A 13768-nucleotide genomic window follows, 5' to 3' on the forward strand; every position below is an offset into this window, starting at 1 on the left:
CCCCAACCTCACACTACTAAACTACAGCATTTTATTTATTTATTTATTTATTTATTCATTCATTCACTCATTTATATTAAACAGTGCCTTCAGCTAATTATTAAACACTGATTGTATAATTTGGATACATAATGAATACGCAGAAAAACAGTAAATATGTTAAACTGAAAAAAAAAACTACATACACATTAAGATATTAATTAAGAACCAAATGAGAGATATTATCGTACTAATCATTATAAGTGTATGATTATTTAGCTTATTTTAGAAACAACAACCTACATCAGTCTATTTTTTACTTTAAAAAAAATAAGCCTACCCCATTGACAGATGTATTTGCTTAATATAAGCATATACGTCTCTAGTTTTAGATATATAGTGTAGCTAAATACATAAGTCACACACTGACATGATCAATATAATTTATTAAAATTAGCTGTTAGCTACAGTCTTTACCCAGACACAAAAATTACAAAGTCATACAATGCAGAGCTATGGCAAATACATTTCTGACATTTATTTTTCTATAAATGTGTAAATAATAATCTGACAAAATAAAATATAAATATAAATAAAATTACTTAATTTGGAATTTAATTATTCACTCATAGGTATGGGTAACCTTCGAGAAAAAATCTAAATTTTAATTAAAATAGCTATTTGTCATTTCATTTTCATTAACATACTGGTACATCCACAGAGGATGCCATTTCCTCCGTGGTCCACACTGCCCTCACCCACCTGGAGCAGAAGGATTCCTATGTTCGGATGCTCTTTGTGGACTTCACATCTGCTTTCAACACCATGATTCCTCAGACACTGATAACCAAACTCTCCTCACTTGGGCTGAGCTCTTCCCTGTGCAACTGGGTCCTAGACTTCCTGACCAACAGGCCGCAGTCTGTGAGGATTCACAACATCTCCTCCCCCTCCATAATCCTCAGCACTGGCTCCCCTCAGGGCTGTGTGCTGAGCCCCCTCCTGTTCACACTGCTCACATATGACTGCTCACCTCTCCATCCAGGCTGTCATATTGTGAAGTTTGCGGACGACACGGCAGTGGTTGGATGCATCACGAACAGAGATGAGTCCAGCTACAGGCAGGAGGTGGAACACCTGGAGGGTTGGTGCAGAGAAAACAACCTCTGCATCAATGTAAAAAAGACAAAGGAGATGATTGTGGACTTCAGAAGGGGCAAGCATGCCCACCTCCCCTTGCACATTGGAGGATCTGCGGTGGAAGTGGTTGACAGCTACAGGTACTTGGGTGTGCACCTGACCAGCAACCTCACCTGGAGCAACAACACTTCCACTCTGGTCAGGAAGGCACATCAGCGGCTCTACTTCCTCAGGAGGCTGAGACGAGCTGGACTCGGGAGCGCAGTCCTCACCTCCTTCTACAGATGTGTGGTGGAGAGCGTTGTGTGCTCCAGCATCAATGTGTGGCATGGAAGCTGCTCTGCTGCAGACAGGAAAGCACTGCAGAGGGTGGTGAAGGCTGCACAGAGGATTGTTGGAGTGAGCTTCCCCAGCACCACAGACATTTACACCTCCAGATGCAGGAAAAGGGCCACCTGCATCAGGAAGGATCCCACCCACCCAGCACACGCACTTTTTGTCCCACTCCCCTCAGGCCGGAGGCTGCGGAGCATTAAGTGCAAAACAACAAGACTCAGAAACAGCTTCATTCCGGAAGCTGTAAGACTCTTAAACTCCACTTAACAACACACTGCACTGACACCAAGGACAAATTACTGTTTACTGTTTACCAACATGGTCACTTTACTTGCACTGAGACACTTTATCTCCACTGCTCTAATTCACATTATCATGCTGCTATAGCACACTTGCACTCTGGACTTCATGTTGCTGAACCTTCTACTCTCTATTTATTTTTTTTATTCTTGGGATATTTATCTATTTATTTTGTATATTCTATTTATTTTATTGTATTCTTTTTTTATCTATATATCTATTAATAACAGCTCTTTGGGTGTAAAACTGGATCGTGAGATCACAATTTCGTTCCACCTCATGTACCACATGTGATGCGAATGACAATAAAATCTCCTTGAATCCTTGAATCCTTGTATTTCACAGTCAAATCTGAAATTAAAATGGAAAAAAATAAACTAAAATGGAAATGAAAATTCAATATGCACTTATCTTTGTGTGGCTTCCAAAAAACATTCCTTTATTTATTATTATAAATCAATTATTCAGTGTGATAAGAGTGAATGAACTTCATCCATGTGACAGGCATCACTAGACAGCACTAGATGGCGCTAGAACACAGGAGGCCGGGAAACAGTGGAAACAGACTGCTATCACCTGTTATTTAGCACATCCTGTTCTGTTCTTATTGCATATCTTTATTTATACACAATTACCATTCAGCCTTACTCACAAGACAGCACCTCACAACATATACAGGTGTGGGCATTCCCAAGCCGTCTCCAACAGTACTGATGTCCCATGACTTTTGGCATGTCAGTGCATAAAATGGGTTTCACTATTAATAACATTGACTAATTCCTAAGATAAGCATTTGTAAAACCCTGTTTATCCCACAACTTTCCAGAATTACAATTTTTTTATGTCTTTATATCTTTATATATTTCAATTGTTTCAGGATTTCAGAATAAATGGACTGATAGAAGTTCTGAATGAACAGTTCTGTATTGTCTCTGTCTATGTCAGGTCCAAATGTCATCTATAAATAAACAGTCAGAGTTCAGTCAAAGAACTGAGAGGTCAAACCACGAGAACCTGATCTAATCCAAGCAGTACAGCTTAACTGGCTTAACTCTAACTCCTATCTCACCCATATGCTGCAGCTAGCCTGGTAGTTTTAGAAGTAAATCAAGGGGCCACTGATTCGGATCCACTCTTAGTCACTGTGTTATCCTTACGTGCTCACCAGCAGGAGGCTCAGAGAAAGTCCAAAGATTGGTATCTTTATCTTCAGGTCAACCTTTTAGATTTATAAGGTAAAACAGTCAGACATTAACTGAAAAACTATTTTATTACTAAACTGTTTAGGCTTAAATTGCGGCATTATGTATTTTGGAATTAGGAAAATCATCATACCTACCATCCAACTTTTGTTCCTATTGTTCTCTATTCTTTTGTACAAGAAGTAAATCCAATATCATTAGGAAAGATTCACTTCCTAGCCTTAAATCATGTCAAACAGAGGCCTACTGGGTGGAATTTACACTACTATTCATATGTTAATGAATAAATAAATACAAATTGAGATGTATATGCATATAATAAGCAAAAGAAAATCTGTGTAAAATCCAATAATGTAAGAAAATCTTTCTTAGTAAGATTTTTTTAAAAATAAGCCATCTCAAAAGACTTGAACCAAATAAAAATCCCTGATTTTATACCTTAAATTTGGACGTAAGAATCAGAATAACTTGACTGGTGACTTTTTGTGCTTATTTTGGTTTAAATTAGTCAAAATTCTGAGTAAGAATGATTAAGGTTGTTGTTCATAAAATAAGCAAAATAGTCTTAAAGTCTAAAATGTATAATGTGAAAATTCTTATCTGAGAAAATTATAAGATTTATTATTTTGAAATTAGATAAATGCACTTGTTATTTTTGTTAGTTTTTTTGCAGTGTAGAAATCTGACTGACACTGTAAATATAATCTGTGAAAGGAAGAAGCATCTCTCAGTTTTTAATTAACTTTTTTATATCAAAATCTTCCATCAACTCCATGAGCGTCAGGGTAGCATGGGTCCATCCTTAGAGACTTTCTCTTTTTCCATTCCCACATGGACAGTGGTTGGATAAGGACGAGAGTGAAGGCTGCCTATTGGCTTAAGGGTCACGCATGTGACACCTGATTCCAGGAGCCAGCTCTCTGGCTTATCACTGCATCCTGCACAGCTTTACAGGAGAACATCTGAGCCTGGAGTTAAAAACAACATGAGCTTCACTATAGAGGAGAAAGGAAAACCAAACACACTGGACTACAGAGTCTACTTCAGTAAGTTGACATCAGGACATCTTCTATTACACTGAATATTACAGCCTTCTCTTATGTATTAGCTCACAGATAATTAGTACAAGTAGTATTTGTACACAGAGGGTCCAGAGAGGGATTAAGCCTAGTCCTGGTCTACACAGTGTTTTAAGTACAGACTGTCCATTAAAAGGACATTATAGTTTTACATTAATCCCTTTCTGGGAAGCTGTAGTAACGGATAGTTAATACTTAAATTAGTCTTTCTGAAGCTTGACATTCTGTTAATCTACAACAAATAGCTATTTTCCTACTTTTTTCTTCTTTACACAACAATGTGCTCGAGTGTGCGACCAGTAAACAAACAATCTAACACAGATTCAGCTTTCCTCAGTGAAGAAGACATCTGTCTGTGACAGGAACAGACGAATGCAGATCTCTAAACTGGGAACAATACAAATAAAAGACAGATCATTATGTATGTTTTTTTCTATTTGAATAATAACAATAATGTATATTTAGTTATGTTGTGCTTTTACTTACTTTTGAGAGCCAGCTTTATAAAACTAGCTAATCTTCAACCTACAAAAGCGTAAAACACAGTGTAAGCATCCGGGTCCCTAATCAAGGTCCTAATTAACTAATTATTGTCCAGATATTAAATATTATTCTTATTTTAGCTACACAGGTTGATGGCTCGCCTATAGATTTCTAAAATATGGTCCCTAACACTAGCAAATTTGCTGTGCACTGGCCCTGTGTGAAATTTTTTTTAGAACTCCTAAATATTACTATTATTAATATATATGTTGTAATTTAGCAGTTTTGCACATATCTATTTTATTTTGTGCAATTTTTTATGTTTTATTTTGCAAAAAAGTACATTTGTATTATTTTCATTACTTTATAACTTTTTTACTCCCCGTCACAAAATCCCAAAATAATTGTAAATAAAAGTATTACATTCATATGTTATAAAACTGAAATCCTTACTGTGAAAGGGACTAAAATGATCAGAACAAACTCTGCAATATTCTAACTTAATCATATTAATCATACTAAACGTAATTGGACATGTGTCATGTGTAAGTTGTAATAAGGGTTTTGGGCTTGTACTTTAAAGTAGCCCATATGTTGTCCAGAGGAAAGACAAAAGCCAGTTTGCAATCCAAAATACATACTGGTGTAAAAAAAATAAAAATAAATAAATAAATAAATAAAATAAATCAAGAAAATTAAAAATATAGCACGGATTTGTAAGGACAAATGAAATGTAATTACTGTAATTATTGACTATTAAGGTGCCTTTGCAAAGTTCTATTAGAATATTAATGATACAAACCTCTCCACAGAGAACTCAGATGGGAAATACATTTCTCCATTCCACGACATCCCCCTGTATGCAGATGAGGCAAAAGTATGTATATATTTATTAAAGTATTTTTTTAAGTATGAAAAACATATCCTGCATATTTGACCTGTAATCCAAAGGTCACTCTTTAAGATGTATTCCATGTGAAAACATTTTCCAGACAAGATTCCCTTTTCAAACCCAGACATATAAAACTGCCTAATCTGTCCTGAGTGCTCACCACATTCAGGCGTGTCTGATCAGCACAGTCCTCTGAAATTTCACATTGATTTTTCTCTGATTCTTTTGCTCCTACGTTAATTATACTCTAAGGGGCATTTTTCCAGAGAGGGATTAAGACTAGTCTTGCAATACACAGCTTTTAGAAAAGTTTTTTTTTCTTATCTATTGCAGGGAAAATATAGTCTAGACTTAATCCCTGTCTGGGAAACTGCCTCATGATGAATATAATTAACACTCTCTAAGAAACAGATCATCAGGGCAGGCAGGAATAACTGGAGAAATGCGGTCAGTGGTCACTCTGTGGCCAAATTGCCTCTTACATGTTTGCTTAGTTAAATCCAGGCAGTGTATATGGCAATGTAGAGTAAAAACATGTATGTACATATTCTATTGCATCTCAAAAAATTAGAATATCATTGTATAATATTAAAAGTATATAGATGTATTACTTATTGTATTATTTATTTTATTGTTGAAGGCTTGCAGTCAATAAAACCCAAAAATCAGTGTCTCAGAAAATTATAATATATAAGTCCTGCTGGAAAATAAAATATGCATCGCCACAAAAGTTGTCAGCAGAAGGAAACAGGAAGTGCTTTAAGATTTTTCGGGCAAACACTGCACTGACTTTGAACATGATATAACACAGTAAACCAACACCAGCAGATGACATGACTCTCCAAACCATCACTGATCCTCAGTAAATTTTACATTTTATTTGTAAATCAAGGTAACAGAGTCTGGAGGAAGAGTGGAGAGACACACAGTCCAAACTGCTTGAGGTCTAGTGTGAAGTTTCTACAATCAGTGATGGTTTGGAGAGACATATCATCTGCAGATTTCATTTTCTAGCAGGATTTGGCACACTGTCCACACTGCCACACGTGATAATAATAACATATAAACTTATAGGTAACATTTATTTAAACACCACTTTTGATATTGGGACATGCATACCATATATTGCACTTCTTTGTGGGTATGTCTGTAATAATAATTTATTTCTAAATGCATCAATTATTTTAATTATTTTCACCAGAATATTTTCCATGCGGTTGTGGAGGTTCCCAGATGGACCAATGCAAAAATGGAGGTAAGCACCACTCTCACTCACATTGAGAGAGTGATAATCACTGTTAAATACACTGACATGCCACATATCATGGAACAAGAACGGTACGGTATAGTAGATGCTGCAACATTGCTGTGAGAGCTTGAATGCTTTCAGTAACAAAATAATTACAGCGGTCAAGTACTGATGCTGAATCAACACTGCCTCAGTGCCACTTCTCCACAATCCAGTGCTGTACTAGGGATTTTTTCTCCTCAGAATCAGAATCATCGTTTAAATCAGTGGGTGTGAAACTTTAAAAAGCTGCATTTAATTATTTGAGCTGTGTATAGATGTGTTCATTCATTTTTAAATATCGGCCATGTTCCTTTTTTCCCAGATTGCAACCAAAGACCCCCTGAATCCTCTAAAGCAGGATGTGAAGAAAGGAAACCTGCGTTATGTGTGTAACGTATTTCCTCATAAAGGCTACATCTGGAACTATGGAGCTATACCTCAGGTTTGTATCTACGTAATCAATGTTTCAGTTGAGCATAGTTACACATACACTGTAAATTAGTTTGAACTCAATGAAATTAAGTCTGTTTTATGTATAACAGAATATTCCCAAACATTACTCAATTTTGATGTGCATAGTTAAATCAGAGTTAAATCAACTTATAATAACTGTGTTTAGTGTAGTGCTAGTGGCAAAGCCATCAGTGTGTAGTGCCCCCCCAGGCTACCTTAGGTAAACTTGTAGCTCACATGTAATTGTTAACTGACTGGTTTGCATGTTGTAGGCTGTAAAATCAAGTTATCACTATACGTTATTTGAGCTGCTAATTGCAACAGAAAATGTGGTATCAATATTTGGTATACAGCTAATATTATTCAGTTAAATGATAAAACTAGATTTTAGAAATGTTGTTATGGCTCATTCATTGATATTCAATGTCCCCTTAACATTCATTCTGTCTTTACTTTTAAACTGTAATAAAACATATCATTTAATAAACATTTTAAATTAGTATTTTAGTTTGCTAAAAAATAAAATAAAACTACATAAAAATGTATGTTATTTACCTGAACATAACATTTGAAACAGTTGAATTTATTGTATATATGTTTCTCTAAGTCTTTAAGTTTATCTAGGCCTTTGATATCAGGACTTGCTGAGTCCTGAAGAATCTGGTTATTGGGTTATTAGGGCATCCTATAGATCAGTGTTGTGTGAGTCTTGCTTTAGGTAACTGATAAATGGCAATGATTTGTATAATTAACTAAAACTGGGTAAATATACGCCATGATTGCTATTTTTCTAGTTCATTTTTTAAAATGAACTTCTCTTCCAATAATGTGTGTTTACCTGATGGTTTAAACGATTCTTTTAATTCAGACTTGGGAGGATCCAGGACACAAGGACGAAGACACAGGATGCTGCGGGGACAATGACCCTATTGACATCTGTGACATTGGAAACAAGGTAAGAAAAATACTATTACTCAGCAGTACATCCCTTATCACTGGTGATGCCACAACCTATAAAAAGCAAAATCAGAGAAACTGATTCAGAAAGTGGTATCTTATTTTTTTTTCCACAGCTGTATACAGTATTGTATATGATATGATATGACACCACGCAATAGTGTGTATGTGTGTGTACCTTTACTGCACTGATGGGTTACATCTGTGTCCAACACAAATATAGAGAATATGGTTGTCTTGTCTTGTCTATTTGGAGACAGGAAGATGCTATAAAAAATAGAAAACTGTTACTGTTTAAAATTCAGAACACATTTCAACTCCTACACAACACTGACTCATCCAAACCTGAAGAGAGAGACCCAGAAGGGCATAAATTAAGCTGTGATGGGCCGACAAGGCACTTGACATTTGATGTTCAATTTTAGGTCATTTATTTTAGAGCAGATGCACGAGTCGGTCTGGCTTTAAAAGCCTGCTCCTCATTTCTGACTCTCTGCAGGTGTGCTCTCGTGGTGAAGTCATCCGTGTGAAAGTGCTGGGGACGCTGGCACTGATAGACGAGGGGGAAACAGACTGGAAAGTCATCGTCATTAACGTCGAAGACCCTGAGGCTGAAGACTTTAATGGTGAGTGAGAAACTTCAATCTGCACTGATCCAGAACAGTTTCCAGCTCACTGGTGGCTCTGCTGTGTCATTTCCACAGATATTGATGATGTGAGGAGGCTGAAACCAGGCTATCTGGAGGCCACAGTGGACTGGTTTAAAATGTACAAAGTACCAGACGGAAAACCGGAGAACCAGTTTGCCTTCAATGGGGAATTCAAGAACAGGGTAAAGTAAAGCATTAGTAATTAGTAATAAGATTTCTGGTCTACCACAATACATTTGCTCATCCTTGCTTTGTGCACTGGTGTGCTGTTATATAGGAACTAGGGCTGCAAATAATGATTATTTTGGTAGTCGACTAATCCAATGGTAATTTTTTCGATTAGTCGATTAGTCAACGATTATTTCTGCCATGTCCTGCATCTCTTAAAATGATAGAAACAGCTGAACAGGAAATTTCAAAGGCATTTAAATGTCTGGATGTCAAACATGGAAGGTACTGATATTTAGTGATTAAATATGTAATCTGTTGTGTTTGGGCACTTTTGGAGACACAAACTAAGTCGAGTGCAAACTGTGTGAGTGATCCATTTACCCAACTCGCATTGCACTTCTGGACCCAGGTCTTTGTGTAATGCAGGACTGTTACAAATTAACGATTAGTCGACAATAAAACTTGTAGTCGACAAATTTAAATAATCAACATTCACTGCAGCCCTAGTTGGAACACGAAAGGGCCGTCCCCAAACACTTCTTAAAATGGGAGCATTAATTTGTCTAATATTTCTTGCTGAACCATTACAAATTTCTTTTACTGGAGCTAAGGAGCTGCAATGGATTGGCGGCCTGTCCGTGGTACATTAATAATATTAATAATTTAGAATAAAAACTTATCATTTAGAATAATAAACTACAGGACTTGAGTTTGCTAATGAAGAAGGATTTGTAAAATAAGGATCTCTGTTCATCTCCAGGACTTTGCCATTAAGACTGTGAAAGACACACATGGATACTGGCAAGCTCTGATTATGAAAAATACTGAAGCTGGGGAACTCAACTGGTAATTATTATTTTTTGATATTTAATTATTATTTTAATATTGTACATCACCCAATATATATATATATATATATATATATATATATATATATATATATATATATATATATATATATATATATATAGGCAATACTGAAATTATATACTGTTGTCTAATGATATTTGGATTGTCAGTGTAATTCCATACTAAGTACATTTAAACTTAAATAACTTTTATATATATATATTTTATAAACAAAATCAGTAAAAGGTTGTATTATTTGTATTCTTACTACATAATACACTATGTAAAAGGAACAATAGTTTGTATATTTGATAAATTATCTAAATAGATTCTATTTTTCGATTGTTGAATGTAAGAATAAAAAAAATAGCCTAAACATTTTACAATACAGCCCAGCCCTAATATGTAGTTACAATTCGTATTGCTTGCAGTTATTGTTGCTAGAGATTTTGCAAGATATTTATTTTAAGTTGGCAATTACTATGTAAATTAATTGCCAAAAAAAAAAAATATATGATTTAATACTGTATTTTGTTTGATAAGGTTCTCTTTGTCTCTGTTAAAAGAAGGGTTGTGATATTGTTGTTTGCTCCTATTAGACAGCTTTATCGTTATTGTTATTATTATTAATTTCTTCTTTAGCATGAACACCTGTGTCACAGATAGCCCATTCGTCTGCTCCAGCAATGACGCCAAAGCCATCGTGGACTCAGTGAGTGCAAAGTTATTGCTCTGTTTAAGCAAGATTTAAAATGTTCATACTCCCTATTATCTCGACAGTAATGCAATTACTGCAGAGAAAATGGAGAGAAAGATTAACGTGAAAACATGAACTGATTACATTTTATAATTTATGTGGAATTTATAGTAAAATCTATAGTGAATTTATAGTAATTTATAGCAAATATGGAAACTCTAATAATGAATCGATTGGTGTCTATGAAGATTGACCAATTGTCAACATTCTTCCCCTCAGGCAAGTGCATATGGTGAAGCAGAACCTATCCCCAGCACAGGTACGTCAGCCAGTTATTGTGACCCATATTTTAATAGCCAATCGAATGGCATTTAAAGGCCTGTCACGGTATCATTTGTTTTTTCCATGAAATTGTTGTGATAAACAATATTATTGCATTTCAATAACCTGAAATATCATTAATATAATGATCATATAATAACAATGTATTGTAGTGCAGTGAACTTTTGATAATTAAGCCCTTTCAGCAATTAATCGTATATTGACCAAATCAGTCAATACAAAAATATAATTCTGAATAAAGCACCATTTTTTTTTTTTTGTAGAGAACTGATATCTCCCAAAAGGGAGGAATGATTTATTAAAGCTCTATTAAAAAAGAAAAAATAAATAAATAGCTTAAATGGGCTACCCTCTCCAATAAAAATGTAACGGGCAGTATTGTTTCTGGAACATGACTCAAGTCTGTCCGTATATTGAATGATAAGTTGGTAATATGGTAATATTATTGTGACAAGCCTAGTTATTCATGTTGATAATATATTTAATTTTCAAAAAAAGGGGGGAAAAAAATAGCGAATTATTTCCATGATTTGAATTCCTTGATGATGCATTGCATTCTTTTTCTGTCTTTTCAGCTGACAAATGGTACTACTACAGCAAGTAGCCGTTGAGGAGCAGTGGTTGACAGATTAATAAATGATTTCAACTTTATTTAGCTGATTCTACCAATAAGCTTAATGTACTGAAGCTGTACTGCTTTCTGACTCATTTAAAAGAACCCTGTCACTTTTACAGACACTTTCATTTGCTTAATTGGCTGTTAAAATGTCTTGTGTCTTATTGTAGATGATAAGGAACAGATTCTAACTTTATTTATTTCAGCTAGTAGCCATAACTGTGCTCTGCAAAGACTGAAAATGTTTGAAAGTGTGTAAATGAAGTGTTTCTGTTGGGTATTAAACAGGAGTTGTTGATTGCTTTATTACAATTACTTATCCTTTGTTTTCCTTTCTGAAAGTGGGTTATGTTACAATACATGGAAAAAAAAAGTATTAGTACTTCTGCTCATTTATTGTTTTTATCCAAAATCAAAAGTATTAAATAGATTTTATACTACTTTTGTTGGAATCATCCAAGATGGATATTCATCCACCAAAAAACTGCAGTGACACCAATCTAAATTAGAAAACTACTCAGATGTGTCTGAAAAAGATAATATCATGAGAGATATCAAATCTTTACATGTAAAGTCATGTTGTAAGTTACACATTTAAGACTGCAAAATTTGCAGAAGATCAAAACTATATCACTATATTTAGTGATTTTGGTTGATATTATATCATTATAAAAAATATTATGAAACATATAAAAACTATAAAAAAACTCCCACAATGGACCTAAAAACTTAAATACATTTAGAATTGATGTAATGCATCCTGTGACAGATGCTGTAAATGATGTTTTAAATATCAAAATATAAAGACCAGTCTTATACATCTTCATGTACAGAAGCAAATGTCTGTGTAAAATGTGTAATATATATATATATTAGATAATTTATAGTTAGATGTCCTTCCAGGTAAAGTTCCATTAAACTACATATTAATAGTAAAATGTAACATTCTGATATATTTAAATTCCTATATATAACAAAAATAATAATACACTTAAGTAAAACAAATATGTGACAGTAGTGTTTATAACATTTCTGATTTTTCAATGTATATATAGTTATGTAAATCCATATAAACAAATGTGTTGTGTAAGTGTAGTTTTTTTTTTGCAAATTTCATCTTTCATTAAATGTATTACAAATATTTCCTTGGTGTAATTCATAAATTGAAAAGTTACTTTATTTCAGTAATTCAGTCAAAAATGTGAAACTCATACACAAAGTGGTCTATTGTAGGTTTTTGTTTATTTTGTTGTGGATTATTATGGCTTACAGCCAAAGAAAACTCCAAAATCAGTTTGCCAAGTCCTGCTGGAAAATGAAATCCGCATATCCATTAGGTTTTCTGGAAAAACACTGCACTGACTTTGGACTTGATAAAACAGCAGTTTGGACTGTGTCAAGCAGTTTGGACTGTGTGTCTCTCCACTCTCCACTCTTCCTCCCTTGATTTACAAATGAAATTTAAAATTTATTGATGATCAGTGATGGTTTGGAGAGTCATGTCATCTGCTGATGTTGATCCACTGTGTTATATTAAGTCCAACGTTTGTGTATGTTAGTATATACTACAATTTCCAGAGAAAGCAATAAAAACGGTGGTATAATAGACTGTTGAGTTCCGTTTTCATGCTGCACGAGGCGCTGTAGCGATTCACTACTGTCACTTCAGCGAGGAGAAGAAGAGTCTAGCGAACTGTTCAGTTCAAAGAACCGACTCTTTGAATCGTCCGTTTTAAACGATGACTCGTACATCCGGTTAAAAGGATATTTAAAAAAAACAGGGCTATTCTGAGACACACTCCAACAACATTACTGATGTACAGATGCTGGCATTTTCCTTTTCTATTACTGTATCATCACATTTAAATAGTCATCATATTAATGCTACTGCTTCATACATATTATATATACATACACAAATGTACAATACCTGGACCTCCTCTTATTTCATGTTTTTCTTCTTTTTTTATTTTAATATTTTCTATATTGTACACAAGCAAGGACATCCAAGATAAATTAAAACAATTACAACACTTTAACAAACTAAAACATATTTATGTTAACAACACATCTTTGTACAACTAGTGCATCCCAAAAACAGAATCTCATATATTATATATGTATTACACAGACATCTATTTTAAGCGTTTTTTTTGTTTGTTTGTTTGTTTAGCTATTGTTGATTATGGCTTACAGCTAATGAAAACCCAAAAGTCAGTATCTCAGAGAATTAGAATATTATATAAGATCATTTGGTACTTTGCCAAGTCCTGCTGGAAAATTAAATCTGCATCTTCAAGCAGAAAGCATGAAGTGCTGTAAAATCTTCTG

The 13768-nt window shown here is 34.4% G+C and overlaps 1 protein-coding gene across 1 annotated transcript; it reads left to right on the forward strand.

Annotated features, from left to right (window-relative positions):
* Positions 1 to 3760: 3760 nt before the first annotated feature.
* On the forward strand, positions 3761 to 11472 carry ppa1a (inorganic pyrophosphatase 1a). Its single transcript, XM_007250130.4, has 11 exons — positions 3761 to 4003; positions 5332 to 5396; positions 6613 to 6666; positions 7025 to 7144; positions 8024 to 8110; positions 8612 to 8738; positions 8817 to 8944; positions 9694 to 9779; positions 10425 to 10494; positions 10759 to 10798; positions 11397 to 11472. The coding sequence occupies exons 1-11, from the start codon at positions 3943 to 3945 to the stop codon at positions 11423 to 11425; spliced, it is 867 nt and encodes a 288-aa protein (XP_007250192.1). The 5' UTR covers positions 3761 to 3942; the 3' UTR covers positions 11426 to 11472.
* The last annotated feature ends 2296 nt before the right edge of the window (positions 11473 to 13768 follow it).

Source organism: Astyanax mexicanus, chromosome 15, assembly GCF_023375975.1.
Source record: "Astyanax mexicanus isolate ESR-SI-001 chromosome 15, AstMex3_surface, whole genome shotgun sequence".
Taxonomy (NCBI): Eukaryota; Metazoa; Chordata; class Actinopteri; order Characiformes; family Acestrorhamphidae; genus Astyanax; species Astyanax mexicanus.